The following is a 22,107-nucleotide window of genomic DNA, read 5'->3' as shown; positions in this document are numbered from 1 at the left end:
AATATGGCCACAGGGCAGTCCGCCGATGGGGTCATGTGACTGTGCGGTCAGTGAGCTAGGGCTAGCATGGGAGGCCATAAGCTATATTGGGATGGGTGGATGGGTTCCTTTGGGCCCTATTCCACCGGACGATTATCAGATTATCGTTAAATCGTTCGAATCTAAACGATAATCGTTCGGTTGAAATGCAGTTAACGATAAACGACCGCACGAGAAATCGTTGATCGCTTTATGAGACCTGGACCTATTTTTATCGTTGCTCGTTTGCAAAATGTTCGCAAATCGTTCGCATTAAATAAGACGTCGTTCAGTCGTTCGCAATAGATACGAACGCAATAGCAAATAAATAGCGAAGAAAAAACGACCGCAATTACGATCATAAGTAACGATTATCGTTCCATGGAAATGAGTGAACGTTTTCAGGTCTTTCGCAATAGCGGTCGTTTGAGATCGTTAATCGTTAATCGTTAACGATTATGCGAACGATAATCGTCCGGTGAAATAGGGCCGTTTGTCTGTATGAATGGGGCGGTTCTCCTGTCAGTGTGTGGTTGTGTAGGGCTGTTAGAATAATGCTGTGTGAGAGGGAGAACACTTCCTGCTATGTGAGAAGTGCATTGTGCACTTGTGTATATGTTGAGGTAACCACTAGAGATGAGCGGCACTCCAGCATACTCACGTCCAGTCACTCTGCATTTATATACTGGTGGCTGGAGAAGCTGGATGCAGCTCTAGGGAGTCTGGGAAAACATAGATACAGCTATGGCTATAGAGACTCCCTACAGATGCATCTAACTTTTTTCACTATACTTGGTTGTGCTGCAGAATTCTTAGACTATCTATCTATCTATCTATCTATCTATCTATCTATCTCCTATCTATCTATCTATCTATCTATCTATCTATCTATCTTCTATCTATCTATCTATCTATCTATCTATCTATCTATCTATCTATCTCCTATCTATCTATCTATCTATCTTCTATCTCCTATCTATCTATCTATCTATCTCCTATCTATCTCCTATCTATCTTCTATCTATCTCCTATCTATCTATCTATCTATCTATCTATCTATCTATCTTCTATCTATCTATCTATCTATCTATCTATCTATCTATCTATCTTCTATCTATCTATCTATCTATCTATCTATCTATCTATTATCTATCTCCTATCTATCTATCTATCTATCTATCTCCTATCTATCTATCTATCTATCTATCTATCTATCTATCTATCTTCTATCTATCTATCTATCTATCTATCTATTATCTATCTCCTATCTATCTATCTATCTATCTATCTATCTATCTATCTATCTATCTATCTATCTCCTATCTATCTATCTATCTATCTATCTATCTATCTATCTCCTATCTATCTATCTATCTATCTCCTATCTATCTATCTATCTATCTATCTATCTATCTATCTATATATCTATCTATCTCCTATCTATCTCCTATCTATCTATCTATCTATCTATCTATCTATCTATCTATCTCCTATCTATCTATCTATCTCCTATCTATCTATTTATCTATCTATCTATCTATCTATCTATCTATCTATCTATCTATCTATCTCCTATCTATCTATCTATCTATCTATCTATCTATCTATCTATCAATCATCTATTTCTTGAGTAATTTATACCACTATGTTTTTTTTTATTTCCACCAGTTATTAATGCCTTATCTCAGAGATATTTTTTTCAAGCCAGTGACCCCAAGGATCTTCAGGGATGGGTGGATGCTTTAAATGCAGCAAGCAAAATCACAGTGAGTAATGGACATGGCTTCTTCTTCTGACTACTCATGTATGTATTCTATGGGTGTTGGACTCTAGGTTAACCATTATGACATTTCCCTTATAGTAGCATATAGGAACATCAGGACTAGAGATGAGCGAACCGGGTTCGGGTTCGAGTCGATCTGAACCCGAACTTTCGGTATTTGATTAGTGGGGGCTTCAGAACTTGGATAAAGCTCTAAGGTTGTCTGGAAAACATGGATACAGCCAATGACTATATCCATGATTTCCACATAGCCTTAGGGCTTTATCCAACTTCAGCAGCCACCGCTAATCAAATGCCGAAAGTTCGGGTTCGGATGGACTCGAGCATGCTCCAGGTTCGCTCATCTCTAACCAGGACCCTTGTTCTCATAGATAAGCTGTCATCAGGGGTGTCTGGCAGCAGCGTACCTCCTTCTTTTTGTTGAAATCAAATGCACTCAAGGCTGAGCCATCTGAAGGAGAAGGTCAGGAGATATAGCTGGCAGGTGAATGGGGGTTAAAGGGGTAATCTAGCAATAATAAAAAAAAAAAATTCTAATCAATTGTCAGAAAATTATATAGATTTGTAATTTGCTTCTATTTAAAAATCTCAAGTCTTCCCATACGTATCAGCCGCTGCATGTCATGCAGGAAGTGGTGTATTCTTTCCAATCTGACACAGTGCTCTCTGCTGCCACCTCTGTCCATGTCAGGAGCTATCCAGAGCAGTAGCAAATCCCCATAGAAAACCTCTCCTGCTCTGGACAGTTCATGACATGGACAGAGGTGGCAGCAGAGAGCACTGTGTCAAACTGAAAAGAATTCTCCACTTCCTGCAGGGCACACAGCAGCAGATAAGTACTGGCAGACTGGAGATTTTTAAATAGAAGTAAATTACAAATCTATATAACTTTCTGACACAAGTTGAGCTGAAAGATTTCTTTTTTTTTACCAGTGTACCCCTTTAAGCCAAAGGTGTACAGTCATATTTCCTTCCTCACTTAAGATTCTTCCATCCTGATGTCTTAATGTGATTTCGGTTTGGCCAATATATATATATTCTTGTATATATATTTTTTGTAGAACTTTGCTAGCTCCCTCATACATGGGTATGGAATTTGTGGGTGATTTCTAATTTCCGGGACCCTATGGGGAAGATTTACCAAACATGGTGTAAAGTGAAACTGGCTCAGTTGCCCCTAGCAACCAATCAGATTCCACCTTTCATTCCTCACAGACTCTTTGGAAAATGAAAGGTGGAATCTGATTGGTTGCTAGGGGCAACTGAGCCAGTCTCACTTTACACCATGTTTGATAAATCCCCCCTTATATTATTACTTGTGCCCATTTCTGCCTGGTGCCAGTCAGCAGCTTTAAAGCCCCATCATAAATGTAGTTGTCTACTGTGTAAAGTCTAGCTGTGTAAGTGATAAGGCCCTTATACTGTAGATGGATATCTCGGAAACCATTTGCCAAACTGCATTCCAGGATATAATGAGAGCAAGATGCCTCAAGATAAAGTGAATTTCTTTTGGGATAACAATTTCTACATCTGTCGCCTCTATTATCTCAGTGCCTCACCATGTTCATACTTTCTGTATTGCTCTTCTGTAATATTGGGAACTAGTCATTTGCTTTGGCTTCACTCCTATATGTTTGTATAATGCGTCATGGGGTGATTCGTACGTGTGGGCCTTTCTAAAATTGGCTAATTTTATAATACTAATAATAATAAGAGTGATGCTTACTGCTTCTTAAAGGGTTTAGTCACTTTGGATAATACTTTTTTGGGTCTGTCATCAGTAAGCTGATCACAGACAGTTTGGACCACCTACAATCTTCTGTTATCTATGGCGACATCTGTCAATAAGTGCTCGGTTTCCCTGCAGCACCCCCACAGGAGAGACAGTGCATTACACTAGTCTAATTAAATGCTTTAGGTTCTCAATGAACTTGCTGGGTCCTCCAAAGATACAGATGTTTACAGCCTTATTCCCAGCTTGCACAATGATTCCTTATGCACCTTATAGGGGAAATACGGTAATCGGGGTATCCAACTGTTGGGAACCCCATCAATAACGAAAATGGTGGAATGAATAGAGCATATTGGGCATGTGCGAGCAGCACTCCATTCATTTCCTATGGGGCTTCCAGACATTGTAGAACTTTCTTAAAGGGGACCTCTAAATGCGTACCGGGTGCCCATACACCTTCAATAGTTGTCAGTCAAATCATTTCCCCCATATACATACATGCACAATTTGGTTTAATCAATGAAGGGAAAGGCGAAAGCCTGGAGATGGCAGCGGCTTGTCTCCACGGAGAATAACCGGAGTATTAAAATTCAACATGGCCGATTCATACTTCCGTGACATCACCTATTTAGAGAAGTGCTTCCAAACCTGCGGTCCTCCCATCATGCGTGCACAACCTTTGGGTGATCAAGGTTCCCAGCAAAGACTTTCAGACTTAGGGCCCTATTCCACGGGACGATTATCGTTTGCATAATCGTTAACGATAAACGATCCAAAGGACCGCTATTGCGAAAGACCTGAAATCGTTCACCCATTTACATGGAACGATAATCGTTACTTATGATCGTTCTTGCGGTCGTCTTGTCGTCGCTATTGCGTTCGTCACTACTGCGAGCGACCGAACGACGTCTTATTCAATGCGAACGATTTGCGAACGAGCAACGATAAAAATAGGTCCAGGTCTTATTAAGCGATCAACGATTTCTAGTTCGGTCGTTAATCGTTAACTGCTATTCAACCGAACAATTATCGTTTAGATTCGAACGACTTAACGATACTCTGAACAATAATCGTCCCATGGAATAGGGCCCTTACATGTGGGAGGTGTTAACCAGGCTACTAGTAAAACTGTTATTGTCCTGCATACGAAAGACAGAAGAAAAGTCACGTCAGTAAAAAGGTTGCATTGCATTGAATTATACAGTATAAGAAGAACCAGAGCTCCCAGCAGCACAGAGAATTTCAGGAAATGTCTGCGCTGATCATGTGGGAGGTGATGACCAGTCCACTTGTGACTGCATGTGATATGACAGGGCTGTATAATGTAAGAGGGGATGTATTTACACATTAGAAGATATGGGGTCTGCAGCAGCACAGAGAATTTCAGGAGAATCCTTAGCTGATCATGTGGGAGGTGATGGTTCGTCCACTCATGTGATTCTGTTAGTGAGGACATGTGACACGGACGCTGTCATGATGCTATAAGGAAACAGAGGAAAGTGGAAGCATGGGAGGCCGCTTCTCTAAGTGCAGCTGCTCCTCAGTAAGATGCACATTTACTACTATTTACATTCTGTATATAATGTTACACAACCCGATATACTGAGAATGAGCTAGGCCGACTCCCCTCATAAAGTCAGGCCCAAAATGACATCTCACTAGAACCTAGTATTACTATGTCTCACATACATTACTATAAACAGCAAGGTATGTGCACCCAACCTTCCGAGGACACAATGACGGAAACCGAAAAAGTCCAAAAATATGAGTATCAGGGGAGCGAGAGGGACTATAAAGGTCTCTTATGGTGGTCATTGACAGAATTAAAGGGGTACTCCAGGGAAATAATTTGTTTTCAAACTAGCTGGTGTCAGAAAGTTAGATAGATTTTTAAATTACTTCTATTTAAAAAAATCTCAAGTACTTCCAGTACTTTGACACTTTCTGTAGGGCATGCAGCAGCTGATAAGTACTGGAATGCTTGAGTTTCTACAAGTAATTTACAAATCTGTAAAACTTTCTGGAACTGGTTCTTTTAAAAAAAGAATTTTTAAAACTGACTTTTTAATGTGACCAGGATTACTAAGCATTACTATGGTCGTATAGAAAAACATGGCGACTTTCTTCCAGAGACACCACCACTCTTGTGTCTAGTTCAGGTGTGGTTTGCAATTAAGCTCCATTCACTTCAATGGAACTGAGTTTAAAAGCCTTCACCCAAACTGGTGACAAGAGTGGTGCTGTCTCTGGAAGAAAGTGGCCATGTTTTGATAAAGCTGGATAACCCTTTAGCACATATGCTGACCTCTAGACCGCCTTCGTCTTCTTCTAACACCTCTCTATTCCTAAGCTGTAATTTCCTCAGGGCCGCTATGATTCCTAAATACCAACAGTCACCTAGAGAATCTGAGATGCTATCTTGCTGTGCCGCTCCTTCCCGGCACCAGCATACATCTCAGGGGCTGGATTGGGGCCTAGTCTAGTCACAGACCTAGAACAGGCTTGCCACCTCATGTGGTTATAGGCCTACACACTCCACAACACCCCCATATTAAGACCACAGAGTACACCACCACACACACCGCTATATCAGCAATGCGCACCACCTAGGCCCGCACTGACCCTGAGACTGCCCCTTACAAACTACAACCAGGGATACTTCCTGGTGGACTATGACCAGGTATGGCGGTTGTATTGCATACATTGAGCCTAAGGGTACTATTACACGGGCCCGATAATAACTGTAAATGCTCTGCCAGATAGCCGCTTGTTTACTGGGCCTATCACAGGGCCCGATAATCGTTTAACAAGGTCTGCATGGACATCGTTAGTGATGTCCTTGCAGCCCTTGCTTAAACTCTATACATCACCTATCCCGGCTGCAGGGCTCCTCTTGCTCTCTGCTTCTCCCCGATTCCCGCGCTGCAGCTCCAGAGCAGCCTATCTCAGCTGACAGGCTGCTCAGCCAATCACTGGACGCCGCGGTCCCGGCCAGTGATTAGCTGAGCAGCCTGTCAGACAGGCCGCTCTGAAGCTCGAGTGTGCGGGATCCGGGAAGAAGCAGACCGTAAAAGGAGCCCTGCAGCCTGGATAGGTAATATATAGAGTTTGGAAATCGCCAGCCGCCGGCCGCACACCGCTATTACGTGTATCAATGTGCGTTCAGCGCCTAACAATTATAGGTCCAAACCTATATCAACGCTCAGCCAATGATCGTTGTCATCTGCCGATCGTTGTGTTTATTACACGGAGCGATAATCGGCGCGATAGTTCCGTGTAATAGGGCCCTAACACATCATGACTATATTAACTATAATAATATACTTTTATGCGAGGTGGCCACATGATCAGCAGCCGCATGGAACGCCATTGTCAGCAGTTTTACATAAGATATGGACGGGGCACATAGAGTTCAGCGCTGACAAACAGTCAGAGCTGATCCAGAACAGTAGTGTGAAAACTCTCCATTTTATAGGAGGCTGCGTAGTGACAGATGAGCGATCATTTCACCGCACGGTATTATTATACTGTAGTTTATACGGATTATTAGAATCCTAATGAGCTTCCATTATCCTGATATCAATAAATCCTCATCTGCATTGTGCTCCGGTGGAAGGTGTTTGGGAGCGGCACTGACTTCCTAAGCTTCTCGAGGAGGTGGCCTATGACATGTACCTACTTGAGCGCTCTTTACAATGTGTATATCTTACAATCCATAAATCTTATAAATACTTCATAGGAAATTACTACCGGCATCATAACACATGGGAATCAGCCATCATACCCCCCAAGACTGTGGGAATTTGGTGGGATTTATACCCAGGACCCAAGCAAGACAGTCATATCTTGCACACTATGTGGTCCAGTAGGCAATGATGCCGATATCTCAGTGGGGTGGCTACATCTGTTCAAAGCTTAAGTCACTAAGAGGATGAGAGGAGCCAAAGTCCCTCCATGTCACCTAAGACGACAGCAGTAATAGCAGGGGTACACACATACAGCTTAGGACCCCACACAAGAAAATTATATAGGTGTCTTATTCTTCACTAGTTCAGCATAAAGCGCCCCTTGAAGAGAAAGTGGAACCTCCTGGCTTAAAGGGATACTCCAGCGAAAAGCTTTTTTGCAGTAATTAAAACACATTACAAAGTTATATAACTTTGTAATATGCTTCAAAAACCTATCTGCCCCCCTTCCCTATCTTCCCCCCCCCTCAACCCCCCCACCAGGAAGTGAAGTAAACTCATTGCCAGCCTCCCTTTGTTAGACATCACAGGAGACAAATTGCATCATGGGAAACCCCAAACCAGGAAGTAAAGAACAAAATGAAGCTACCAACTGGAGCTTCAGGGACCTGCAAACAGCGGGAAATTCAAACGCAGACTCCGGAGGGATAGTAAGTGGGAAAACTATGTTTACAAATGCTTTTTTTCGTTTTTTTATCAGTGCTGGAGTACCCCTTTAATGAAAATTCTGTAACAGGGCCCCCCCACCTACCAGGTGCTACGTATAATACTGATGACTTCCAATATTGCTGAGGGATCTTTTTATTCCCTTTCAGACACAAGAGCTCAGGTATGACTGCACCCACTATAGTTATTAAGCCATGACCATAACGAAAAGGTCCACTATAGTTCACCTCTACCCCCTTATTTCTAGGTAACAACCTATAATATTTTAGCCTAACTCTTTATATACAGTTAAATATATATATATATATATATATACATTTCCCAACCTGTCCTCCAGCTGGGAATAGTGACCTAATACCTCTCTACAATCGTGCAGGCTGCACATAAAGTCTCTAAGGACAATATGTATAGGTCCTCTGTACCTTCGAGGAGACGTCCACATACAACAGGCATGGATAATTGCTCAGAAACAATGACATTGAATCCATCACATTTGCTGTAGATCAGACGAGTAGGGAGAGCCAGCAAAGTGGCAACACGTTTTAGGGACGTGGGGAGCAGGGGGCTGGGGGACGTGGGGAGCTGCAGGGGGCTGCCCTGGCGATCGTTAAATCAGAGCCCATGGAAGATAGCGGTGGTCTGCTGCCTCCACATCTATTACATGGAGTAACGGCAGCAGATCATTGCTATCTGGATCGGTACTCTTTCAACATGTTGAAAGACAATGCTCAGCCGACATCGAGCATGATAGCATCGAGCATAATGGCCGATAATAAGACAAATATGACCGATAATCACTTTGTATGATAGGGCCTTTAGGCATTATCGTCTTTCATCAGGCCATGACCCGTATACAGTACGCCCTCTGTTGGTATATGATGGCCCCAGTATAAACTCTGCACTGGAGCCTACCTACCTGTACCCCCGCAGCAATCATTTCCAGACCCAAATTGTAGATAACTTAGAACGATACAACGCTAGATCCCTATAAGTAGTTACATATATTAGAGTAGAGTAACGTCCACGATGGGTACCATTTTGGCACAGTGTTTTCCCCCATCTTATCCACTATTTCCATTGCTATGATAGTACTAACTGGAAATTATTTCTTCGCCCCAGTTCAATCATAATAACCCGCTACCCATTTAGTCTCCATTAGTTCAGCCTCCTGACAGTCAACAAGGGTAAAAATTGTGAAGATGAACGCTCCAATGAGCACCATTTCCTCTATCAACACCCATAACCGTATTACCATGTCTGCTCTACCCAGCTGCTGTTTTTGTCATGTTCATACTCTGGTTCAGTGAATACCAGAAACATATGGTCAAACACCAGTAACTGGATGTTGTTTACTGTGGTCTACTGCCCCTAAAGCCCTTGTTAATGCATTATACCGTACCTGGTAATGTTAGCATGAAGTCCTATATTTTATGTTTGTTACAAGATGTTATCACACTGGTCAGAGCTATTTTTCCAATGAATAGTTTACTATGTAGAGTGTATACCCTTTGAGTCCATTACAGTGATGAGAGGAGGGCTCGGTCATGAGTTTTGTGCCTAGACTTAGAGTTTGAAGCTTCATCTCTGGTCCCATTGGACCTCATAGTACATGAGGTGCGTAGGGTTCTCTAATGGATAAGAAAGCAGAACTGGTAAGACTGATGCAATGTTATGTAATCGTGTTGGATAGAGCACTGTTTAGGCAGTGTATATGGACACTGTAGGATAAAGGAGAACCTGGTTAAAAGTTTTGTATCTCAAAGCTTATTTCTAGTCCCACAAGCCCTGCTGCTACATAGTAGCGTAGAGGTGCGGAGCATTGATGACGTATCATGCACAGGTATAGCTTTTATACATGGACCTAGAAGCTAAAGCTTCCTCTCTAGGCCCATAGGACTTCTTACTACATGAAAAAGTGGAGACGCAGCAGAATCTGGTCTTACAAGTAGTGCTGAGCGGACTTGCCGAACTGTTCGAGTTCAGCCAAGTTCTCCGAACCTGAGCATTTGACTCTCGGCGGCTGGAGAAGTTGCATGTATGCCTATAGCCATAGGCATCCATGATGAATATGGTTCATCAAGTCCACTCAACACTATTCACAGACCGTCCTGCTACATAGTAGTGTAGAGGTGCGGAGCATTGATGACGTATCCTGCACAGGCATAGCTTTCATATGAGGGCCGAGAACTTGAATCTTCATCTCCAGGCCCATAGGACCTCTTACTACATTAAAAAGTAGAGATGCAGAGGCTTAAGTGATGATATGCCATCATATCGGATGGTGTTGTCTTCAGGTAGTGTATACGGACATTACAATGTGAAGTCTTTATAGCAATAAGAAGTTGACTCTTTATGTGTCTGATCCCAGTGTGGTGTGGAGTTGGGGAGGATTGATGACGTTTCATGCTTATTACATAAGGCAGTCATACTGGATGGGTGTATATAACATAGGTGCTGACCACAACTGCCGAAAAACCCAAGAACTGAATGAAAAAGGAAGAAAGTCTCAGTCTACTTCCTTTCCAATGAGCTATTTAGAGGAAATGGAGATATAATTAGAGGTCAAAAAGAGGAGTGGGGTGGGCTATAAATTCCCGGACCTCCTAACTTGGGATAACAGAGTCCTCCCTGCCCTACGTGTCTCTTATGTGACCGGAGGCAGCATTGCACCTCCAGCCACAAGAGCCCCCCCCCCTCCCCTCCATGCACATACTCATTTGACCTGGCAGCTGGAATGGTCCCTCGCCATTCCATGCTCCCAGCTCCCCGATACGCTAGTGGTGTCACTCTGGCAAGGGGGTCTGGGAGAACGGAACACCACAGGACTGTGTCAGCCGGCGGTTCATGGAAGTATGTGCATGGAGTGGGGGGGGGGGGGTACAGGAATCATGGGGTCCTCTCCAGTTTCTTGCTATGGGGCCGCATGAATCCTACCAACGCCCCTGATACTAGATCGCATCTTATGAACCGAGATTCATTACAAACTTTGCAAAAAGTTCATAATGAATTTGTAAAGATGGCGACCGCACAATTTAATACACATAAAAAAAAAGGGGGGGGGGAGAAGTGCATGTTCGCGTTCCCCTGGTATCCTCCTACAGATCTCTGGTGTCTTCAGCCCGCTCAGCCAATTACTGACTGAGATGGGACAGTTCTGTGGCCAGTGATTGGCTAAACGGGCTGTCGCTCTCGAGATAAGATTGACAGGCCGCTCAGCAAATCACTGGCTAAGTGCCTGGACTGGTGGCGGCTGTGTTGGACGCTCGAGACGGAAGATAACGGGGGAGTTTGAACAGGTAAGTATTGATGAGCAAACTAAAATAGCTAAACGCTAAATTCTTTGGCTGTTTTAATGTGGTTCATCAAACGTTCAGCTTGGACAAAACCCAAACTTTGCTTCAAAATTTGGCAAACCGAACTTTTGAAAAGTTTGCTCATCTCTAATGTATACACTCTTCTATTCATCAGGCCTCAAATACAACTTTTCTAAGGGCCCTATTACACAGGACGATTATTGTAGAGAAAATCGTTATGTTGTTCAAATTTAAACGATAATCGTCCTGTGTAATTGCATGCAACGATCGAAAAAATCGGTTGTATACCGTCGATCGTTAATTTAGATCTGACCCTAAAATTGTCGTTAATCGTTTGCTGTAATTCCGCATTCTTTCACTAATCGTTCAGTGTAATTCCACATCGATTGTAACTAACGATTATCAATGTGTGTAATATGGTAAACGATTTCAGGTTAACGATAAGCAATCTTGTTTGCGATCGTTTATCGTTAATTACTAATCGTTAAAAATCGCTTCATCTAATAGGAAGAGCCCTTCACACTACCGAATCAGTGCCGAAATTCCGTACGGAATAGGTGCCAAATCTTTTTGAATGGGAGAGCTCGCGCCCCTCCGTTCTCCGTGACTCTCCACTCAAACAATTGACATGGATTCCGTAATGTGGATGGTCCCTTCTTTTATCATGTGTACCTGGTAAATCCTATGGGGGGGAAGGGGGGGCAAAGTGTTGGGATTGGGGCTGTGTACTTAATAGAGAGGAATTGACATGAGTGTGTCAGAAGCAGACAGGCTGCGGGGCATATGGTCCTCTCCATACTACACATGATAGAGCTAATTATACTGTGAGAAATGGGCCCCGATCCAGGATTGTGTAACCGCTGTCTGGAATGGGAGGCTCGTCACGCGTGATTAACACGTCTTTGTGTAAATGGAGCTGATGTGCCAAAGGCAAAGTCACTCGTAGATTCGTGACAATGTGATCCCTGCTTTGTGTTGGGACTTTTTACCCATATCTATCAGGGTCGGGGTTTATCCCTGCCTTATATTCTGTAGACAATGCAACACGTTCTTTTACGGTATGTGTGACCCAGCCCGATCAAAAATTTTGGCAGCTCTCTCTGACATTTCAAAAAGATGTACACTAGGTACATCGCTTGGTGTTTTTTACACGGCACCACATGCCGGTGGTGCCATTCTTTTTTTGAACCGCCACCCAGTTCCCATGCCCGGCAACGGTCTATTACCTAGCACCTGCCGGCCATGAAGCACTGGAGGTGGGCCAGCCAGCCCCCAATGTGACGAAACCCCCTCCCATCTGTGACACGACTCCATTAGAATCAATGTACCTGCTCGGCTTAATAATCTGGTAGTCGTATGTGGCGCCATTATACGACCGATATTTTTTTCCCCAGTTTATACAAGTGGTATATTATTAGAATTATAAGAACATAATCTGATGTTTTTCAGGTACCAAGACCAGGATCAACTCAGACACCTGAAATAGGATCCGCTGGATCTGGATCCCAGGAGAAGAAGTCACAAACCGCGTACAAGACAGAGATCATTGGTGGAGTAGTGGTGCAGACTCCTATCAGCCAGGTGAATAAGGACATTGCCGTCATGTGGAATCTTCTAGTCTACATGGTGTGGGGAAAAGAATTACATAAGTAATATATGGTTATGTGGAGACCACCACAGCTAGGACTCATCCTCCCAGTGGTTCCTGGATTGGCTCATAGAGAGGGGTCCCAGGGTGGGTTCAATAACAAAGCCGCCATATGTTTTCCATAACCAAATTCTCTTTACTATTTTCTATTATTTCAGAATGGAAGTGAATGCCCAGAGGTTTTCCAGCCTGAAGTGGTCCCTCACACCACGCTGCGGCGCAGTCAGAGCCTCATGCCCCAACTTGTCCATAAACCGCCATCTTCCACTTGTGTTCTGAAGAGCGGATATTGTGTCAAGCAAGGAAACATGGTAAAGACATCTTGCACTTTCTTCTTGTATATGCCATTAACCATCTTCTTCTATGTATTGTACTATAATGTTATGGCGGTATTATTTTGGTCCTGTGTATAAGGTCCCGCACTACCTTATATTGTGGTATTATTTTGCGGCATGATATAAACACTTTACTATACCATTTGTGCACTGTATGGTGGTGTTATTTTGGCACTATATGGGAGCTCTATGTGTATGATATCCCTATTTAGCATTGCACAGCAGTACTACCGAATTATAGTGTGGGTATCCACATCAGGTTATTTTTTAGCTTTGTATGGTGGTATTATTATTGTGGCACTATAAGGCAGTATAATGTTGACATGGTATTGTAATTCAATTGAACACTCTGTGCTGCTGGTATTATTTTAGTACTGTGTTATTTATCACTATATTATAGTGTGGTATGATTTTTAAGCATGATGTGGATACTTTATTGAGTACTTGATGGTGGTACTATTTAAGCTCTGTATGGCAGCTTCTTGGGAAAACTGCAGGATTACATTATTATGTGGATGCTGGATAATAATATTTAGTTCTGTAAGGTAGTATTATTTTGGTAGAGATTTGGGTATTTTATTATACTATTATTTGTACCGTGTGGTGGTATTATTTAGCACTGTATGGCAGCTTTGGGCAAATCCTGTATTGTGCTGCTATGTAGGTCTGTATGATGGCAAAATGACCTTATAATCTGGGTACTACATTATATTACTGTACTGTGCTGTACTGTAATTTAACCCTCTATAGTGGTATTATTTTGCTATACCATTATACCATAGCACTATATAAGAGTATGATGTTGGTAATCTATGATATTACTAAACTGTGTATGGCGGTAATACTTTGGCACTGTATAGCAGCTTTATGCAAGAGGTGTATAGCAAAATTAATTTAGCGCTATAACAGTATGAAGTGGGTACGCTATGATATTATTATTTAGCTCTGTATGGCGGTATTATTTTGGCACTGTATGGCAGCTTTATGCAAGAGCTGTATAGCAACAAAATTTAGCTCTGTAACAGTATTAAGTGGGTAATCGATGATAGTACTATTTAGCTGTGTATAGCAGTATTATTTTGGCACTGTATAACAGCTTTATGCAAGAGGTGTATAGCAGCATTACCGTATCACTATATAACAGTATGAAGTGGGTACTCTATCATATTACTATTTAGCTCTGTACGGTGATATTACGTTGGCACTATATAGCAGTATCATTTGGGCACTGTATGTGTTGCCGATTAAGCTACAGCTTGTTCATCATTCTCTTCCAGTGAGTTTAAGTGAACAGCAATCTTATATGGAGTGAAAGTGAGCATGCTGGGTAAACTTATTTATACCCACTGTACCTACACCCGTTGATTAATCGGCTCAGCTATGCCGTTAATATAAATTAATGAATGTTAAATAGCGGTTGTAGTTATAAAGGCCACATTCCTGCACCAACTGGTTACCAGTATATTATTAGGCTGGAGACTGTATATAATTATTTACATGCTGGGAATATAGAGAATTTTACAGTAGGCTACACTATGACATTTGGGGCAGAAGATTGCGGGGTTAGAGCTAACTAATGGTGGTTTTACATGGAGCGATAATTCGTCCGATCGCACGATTAACGATTTTGAATGAACAATGTTTTTTTTTTTACAACGATCAGCGTTTAGACGGAACGATACATCGTACGGAAAAATCGTTATGCGATCGTTTAACCCTATCTCACACATAGGTGAAATCGTTGAAAGACTGTTTACACGGAACAATCAGCGAATTTTTTGCGAACGACCAACGATAATTTGAGAACATGTTGAAAGATCAAAATGAACGACTTCTCGCTCGTCGTTTGATCGTTTGCTGCGTTTACACGTACGGTTATCGTTCGAATTCGATCGTTATCGTGCAAAAATGAACGATAAATCGTTCCGTGTAAACAGGATATATTTATAACAGGATTTATAACAGGATATAAGAAATTCAGCGTGGAGTCACAGGTATGGGATTGTCGCCCCTCCATGCCAGTTCTCACTTTGGGTCTCGTTTACTTCACACCGCTGATCCGTGCTTTGACTGGATAAAAGTCTACGTGTCGTACGGCTTTACCCGAGACCTAATTAAAGGACGACTGTAATTAAAAAATAAAGAGTTCTTATTTCCATCGGAATGTTAATGACACCCTGTGGGTGATTATACCTGCTCAGATATTCCATTCATTAGTTCTAGCGCTGAGGGCGAGCGGCCAGGTATGTTCAGTGACACCGCCCTGCAGCTCAGGTGAGTGTGCGGTCATGAAATCAGATATAAAGCAGCTATGTGGTTTTTTAAAACTCATCACAAAACTGGCTCATGGGTGCCACTTACCTGCAGAAGGGCTGGCAGACAGGTAACGCAACAGGTGGGACATGATTGTGAAACTATAAAGACCTAAAAAAAAGTCACACAGTATGTTGGCAGATATGTTCAAATTTTGCCCTTTGCCAACTTTAACTTAAAGGGGTCTAACAAACGAACATACTCACCTCTCTCGGTTCAGCCACAGCCCTGCTGTCCACCTTGTTTGCTTCCCCTGGTGACACGCTAGCCCTACTTTGCTGCTGATGACATTTTGGACCCATAGAAATAGGTTCAGAATATGGGGTTGGCCCATTTTTTTTTAAACCAGAATACCAATTTAAAGGGGGTTATCTGGGAATAAAAAGAAATCTTAAAATCACTGGGGTCAACAATTCCGGTGCTCTTGGCTACTTCCTGGTTGCCGAGAATGCACTGTTTCTACAGGAACTATCTCTTCATCCAATCACTGACTAAGGCCAGACACTGCAGTGGCCAGTGATTGGCTGAGCAGGCAGCACTGCTAATGTCAACTGTAAGGAATCAGGGCAGGTGAGTATAGGCTCTTTTTTATTTTTAGAACATGTTTGGCCAGGCTGAAAAATCAGCCAATATGGTGATAGATGTTGGCCAAGTGAATGTATCTTATGTGGAAATTTACCTGGTTGCACGGAATAGGGCTTGGGTGGCAGAGGGTCTGAATTCCTTCTCCGGCCTGTGTTATCATCTGATACGATACTAAAGATTATTTTGCCTCATAAGATAAATTAAAAAAAAAAAAAAAAAAAAAAAATCTCAGCTGCTGTATGTCCTGCAGGAAGTGGTGTATTCTATCCAGTCTGGAGAGCAGGAGAGGTTTTCTGTGGTCATTTGTTCTTTATCTGGACAGTTCCTGACACGGACAGAGGTGGCAGCAGAAAGCACTGTGTCAGACTTTAAAGAATACACCACTTCCTGTAGGACATACAGCAGCTGATAAGTACTGGAAGGCTGGAGATTTTTAATAGAAGTAATTTAGAAATCTCTGGAACTTTCTAACACAAGTTGATTTGAATTTTTTTTTCAATGGAGTACCCCCTTAATATTAGGCTTAGCCAAGTGTATTGCCACATCATACAGTATATTGCCACAGGCAGCCCCACTGTAAGAGCAGGCAGTAAGGGATCTGTGGGGGTGTGGATATGATATATACATTTCATAGTAAGAGATCAGAGTCAGGGCCGAGTGTCAGTTGTGGCTTCTTGAAGGGTGCGTCTAGTGTGAAACTTTCCTGCCGTCTTTCCTGTCTTTGGTTTTCGTGGTTAATGGGCTGAATAAGATACAAAGAGGGTGCTGTGAGAGGAAGGAACGAGAGCTCCTCTGCCCTATCTGTCACTGAGGTGTGTGAGGTGTTACTGTGCTATAAATACATGGAGAGGTGTTACTGTGCCATATGTAATCTGCCCTATATAGCACATGGCTGCCTCCCCTGTCTATCACACAGTATCGCACAAAGACATTGTGTCAGGTGGGAGGACTAGAAGCCCCCCACTGCAGTCTGTAACAGGGCCCCACCCACCTGGTGCCATTTATAATACCGGGGTCTTTTGATGTAGCTTCTTATGACGGGCCTTTGATGCCTACCCCTGCAGCCATATATACTGATAATGCAGTATAAAGAGGGTGATGCTATTATGGTGAGGTGTCACTGTGGAGGTGGAGTGATGTCACTGTGGAGGTAGAGTGATGTCACTGTGGAGGGGAAGTAATGTCACTGTGGAGGGAAGGATGTCACTGTGTAGGGGAGGATGTCACTGTGTAGGGGAGGATGTCACTGTAGAGGGGGAGTGATGTCACTGTGGAGGGGATGATGTCACTGTAGAGGGGGTTATGTCACTGAAGAGAGAGAGAGTGCTGGTATTTTGGAGGGGGCGATGTCACTGTAGAGGGGGGTAATGTCTCTGTAGAGGGGTAGTGACGTCACTGTAGAGAGTGCTGTTATTGTGGAGGGGGTGATGTCACTGTGGAGGGGGGTAATGTCTCTGTAGAGGGGTAAAGATGTCACTGTAGAGAGAGAGAGTGCTGTTATTGTGGAGGGGGTGATGTCACTGTGGAGGGGGTAATGTCACTGTAGAAGTGCAGTGATGTCATTATGATGAGATGTTACTGTAGGGGGGAGTGATGTCACTGTGTGGGTGGGTGATATCAGTGTCGAGGGGGTGATGTCACTGTGGAGGGATGATGTCACTGTGGAGGGGGTTATGTCACTGTGGAGGGGTGATGTCACTGTGGAGAGGATGATGTCACTGTGGAGGGGGTGATGTCACTGTGAAGGGGGGGATGTCACTGTGGAGCTCAAGCTGATAAAGGCCATAGTGGCCGGACAACGTAACACACAGAATAAATAAGCAACTACATTTGGTGAGTGCCGAGATTTATTTCTACCGTTTCTCTGGATTAACCTGCCTCGATCACCACCAACAAGGAGTGTTACTAGTATGTTATACCCCTCACAAAAGCCTGTACTTCAAGTAACTGTGGTAATGAAGTAGTATCTACATTTTGCCACAAGATGTCGCTATTGTGTGTAACTGTACTTGTATTTTGCACAGCTGCAGGTAACTAAAGGGTTATTGTTTGTTGTAATCTGTACACCAATGAGGACCTTCTCTTCTTCTCTACCTATCTCTAAGCTCCTTTCTTTTTATGCTTTCTTCTCCACCACTCACAGGGGATATTACACCTCCTGTAGGAAGTTGTCACATGGGTAGAGGAAGTATACACCCACTCTTAGTCAGTCTTAGTCAGGTTGTTGAGCAGAGAAGGCGCAAAAGAAGTTGGTCCCTGCTGTGGTCCCCACTCCAGAACTAGTCTGCAGTCTTAGTCAGGTTCCTGTGCAGAACAGACACACATGGGAGACGCAGGCACCAGTTTCTTGAAAGCAGCACTTCTACACACTATGCATTGTTAAGCTACTCAAGGGAGAGGACAAGTCAGAGAAACCCCAACCCACACCGAGAACAAGTCTAAAAGTGCAGGACAGTATCCTGATGGCAAGAGGAACTAATCTGGATAGAGCAAAGTTGCTAGAAGCCTACGTACTCTATCTCGCAGCGCGGGTGTAGGCTATGTTCACACTACGTATCTTTGAGGCTGTATGTTTGAGGCTGTATAGCAACCAAAACAAGGAGTGGATTGAAAACAAAGAAAGGCTATGTTCACATAATGTTGTAATTGAGTGGATGGCCGTCATGGCAAATATTTGCTGTTATCTTAAAACAACGGCTGTTGTATTGAAATAATGGCAGTTATTTACTGTTATATGGCGGCCATCCACTCAATTTCAACATTGTGTGAACAGAGCCTTTCTGTGTTTTCAATCCACTCCTGGTTTTGGTTGCTATGAGGACCTGACATGAGGACCAAATACAGCCTCAAATATACATAGTGTGAACCCAGCCGTAACCAGGAAATCTTGGCCACTCTGCTCAACCTAGGTGACAAGGTCTGGGGCTTGTGTCACCCTCATAGGACAGGTCACCCGACACTGGTGGGCAAAAGGTGGTACAGCGAGAAAGGTCGAAACACGGGTACAATTAAACTTCTATTTTCAAGTCTGCACTATTCTACTACTTCTTTTTCTTCTACAGTTCTCGCAGAGAACATAACTACTTGGGTTGGGACTCTCACAACCTACTCCTCTCTACTACTCTGAACCTGCAGTACAAGCTTCTCTTTACACCTAAGGACTCTCAGTACTCACGACAAACCTCTTCTCCACTACTCTGAACTTGAAGCACAAGCTCCTCTCAACTATTCTGGACTCTCAGTACAAACTCCTCTCTACTACTCTCAGCTGTACAATTCTTACGGTCCTCAGTACAGCTTCTGTCTTGTCTAGTCTACAGTCTGCTGTCAGCCATTGTATAAAGTATTCTGTCAATGAAGAAGATCTGTTTATGCTAATGGGGCTCAGTGATTATTACTCAGGCACCTATACAGTAGGTACCACGTCCTTGGGTCATCTCCCCTTTCTGTGGGTGGTGGTACTGATAGTCTGGGTGGGTCACAACTCCACCCGGACCACCGTGATAAGTACCCAAGGGATCCCCTCACAGCCCAGCAGGTCACCGACCACAGGGGAAAGGGTATAGCTCGCCACTCTAAAATAAAAGCAGGTGTGCCTCCATACCTGTATGCCCACCGGCACTGGCGTCACAACAGTATACCATCTGGCTGAGCAATACTCCAACCAAACACCACAGTAGTGGCGTCAGACAGTACCATCCTGCAAGTGACCGGTCAAGCCTCACAGGAGTGCACCACATATGTAATAAGATGGTCGGTGGTAACTGCTTCTTTGGCATCAGGAAACCAGCAGATTTGGATTTTTAGCTTTGGAGGAGAACAGAGAGGAAAGATTTGTCACTCAGAATCGGCTTATATACAAAGTACCTGTAAAATGAGTATTCTGTGAAATTCAATGTACTGCCTTATAATCTGACTGGGAGTGACGTTACGGAGTTGTACCTGTTTTAGCTGCCATGGCTAATTTGTACTTTTTTCTTTATTTTACAGAGGAAAAATTGGAAAAGAAGATTCTTTGTCTTGAGCGGTTTTAATATTAGTTACTACAAATGTGAAACGGTAATTTCTTCATCCTCGTGACTGAAAAGAGGGGTACATGCAGATATAAGTATAGGCTCCTACTGCTGTTGGTATACATAATATACACCCCCGATCTAAGAACATAAGGGTCAAATGCACAGCTCACCGTGAAGGGAAGTGACAACTGCAAATTGCAGTATTTTACATCACATCCACCACTTGGTGGCGCTCAGGAGCTTAGTATTTACTGGTGTATCATAGCAGTTAGTGGGTTTGGGCTGATTCAAGGGATATAAAGATATATTATGAATTGGCCCAAAATTTTGGACCCATTTTATTGGAAAAATAAACAAGCATGAGAACAGGGTGGTGTTAGCTTGTCGGGTTATATAAATACCTCTATTCTAGCACCCATATGTGAATTCCCTATTTTTCCTTTTCTTTAGGATCGGGAACCTCTGCGCTGTATTCATCTTAGGGACATTTTGAAGACACATGAATGTCTTGTTAAATCTGGGTAAGTAATAAGTGTCTGATCATTATATTACAAGCAGGTATCATATTGAAATATATGTATCTGTATCTATATATATATATATATATATATATATATTGCAGTCATGGCTCCTCCCCTTTACTCAGACTTTTTGTTTGTGACAGGGTAGGTTAAATTAAAAAATACCTATCATGTTCAGGTGTACTCCCCTTTTTTATATACTTGCTTTAAAGGGGAACTATCAGCAGTTTTGATGAATCTAACCTGCTGATAGCCCCCTATTATGCACAGGGCACTGAGGGGAGAGGTATGTGTCTTACCTTCCTCCTCTGCACCGTTCCCATGATGTTAGCAGTGTAATCCTCAGTCCGGAGCACTATCAGGAGCACTGCCCCGCCCCCATCATGCAAGCCATCCTGTTCACCCCATTGGTTATCATTAGAAGGGGCGGGCCAGCTTGTGTGATGGGGCGAGGCAGTGCTCCTGACAGTGCTCTGGATCGAGGTAAGAGACATACTGTCCTCCTCTGCGCCCCATGCACAATAGGGACTATCAGCAGGTTAGATTCATCTAAGCTGCTGATAGTTCCACTTTAATAAAGCAATATTGCTTTGTAATATAACTTCATCAAAATAAATGTATGTTTGTTTTTTTTAATTTATACATCATTTTACGTTGAGTGGCAGCATAGGTCTCTCTGCTGCCACTAATGTTCATGTACTGCAAGTGGCAGGAGCTCTCCAGATCAGATTCTTCTCACCTATCATGTCATCTTGAGATAACCCCTTGAAGTGAAAGCATCTAATATATTCTATGATTAGTTTAACTTTGAAGTAAAAGAATACTCTGCATGAAACAGGTGGGAAACTAGATAATAGAAAGTAGATAATTTTGATAGAATAAAAAAATTGAATAACAGAAATAGAAAATTACAATAGGTCTTTACAAAAAATCTCCTATGCAGCCATATGTGTCTCCATGGCAACAGACTACAAACGTAACCTGTGTAGTCTGATCATGCAGTCATACTTCGGTCTGTCCACTTTGTCATAGTAAAGAAAAATTGGTGCAATAGTGCAGCTATAGAGAGTGCAGAAGTAGCATTTACCCCTGGATCCTGATGCGACAGGGGACACAAAGGCCTCACTGTCCCACAAGAAGGCTCCTGTATTATAAATGGCTGGTGGTCGGTACATATTTTGCCTCTGGACTTGATGCCCTTGCCGCCCTTGGTGTGCACTTTACATGCTTATCTCTAGTTGCACATTGTAGATATTAACTAAAGATTCATTTAGATTCCAGTGTGCTGATCCCCTGCAGAGCGAGCTGAGCACAGCTGTGACACCAGAGGAAACCGCAGCACACCGGATGTCTCTATCTGAGTTTCCTCACCTTTCTGTACCAGTCACACTCCAAACCATCAGCAATGTGCTAGACCGCCTGGCCACACC

The 22,107-nt window shown here is 43.0% G+C and overlaps 1 protein-coding gene across 1 annotated transcript in view; it reads left to right on the top strand.

Moving 5' to 3' along the window:
• The window catches only part of PLEKHA2 (pleckstrin homology domain containing A2), a 55,279-nt gene that overhangs the window by 13,830 nt on the left and 19,342 nt on the right, over positions 1–22,107 (top strand). The window contains exons 5-9 of the mRNA XM_069966961.1: positions 1,687–1,784; positions 12,709–12,840; positions 13,066–13,218; positions 20,131–20,199; positions 20,607–20,677. Coding sequence (XP_069823062.1) covers positions 1,687–1,784; positions 12,709–12,840; positions 13,066–13,218; positions 20,131–20,199; positions 20,607–20,677 — 523 coding nt within the window. The remainder of the gene's footprint in view (positions 1–1,686; positions 1,785–12,708; positions 12,841–13,065; positions 13,219–20,130; positions 20,200–20,606; positions 20,678–22,107) is intronic.

The sequence above is a fragment of the Dendropsophus ebraccatus genome, chromosome 1, assembly GCF_027789765.1.
Source record: "Dendropsophus ebraccatus isolate aDenEbr1 chromosome 1, aDenEbr1.pat, whole genome shotgun sequence".
NCBI classification, from domain to species: domain Eukaryota; kingdom Metazoa; phylum Chordata; class Amphibia; order Anura; family Hylidae; genus Dendropsophus; species Dendropsophus ebraccatus.
Note: the sequence above shows the minus strand (reverse complement) of the source record. Positions and strands in the feature narration are given on the sequence as shown.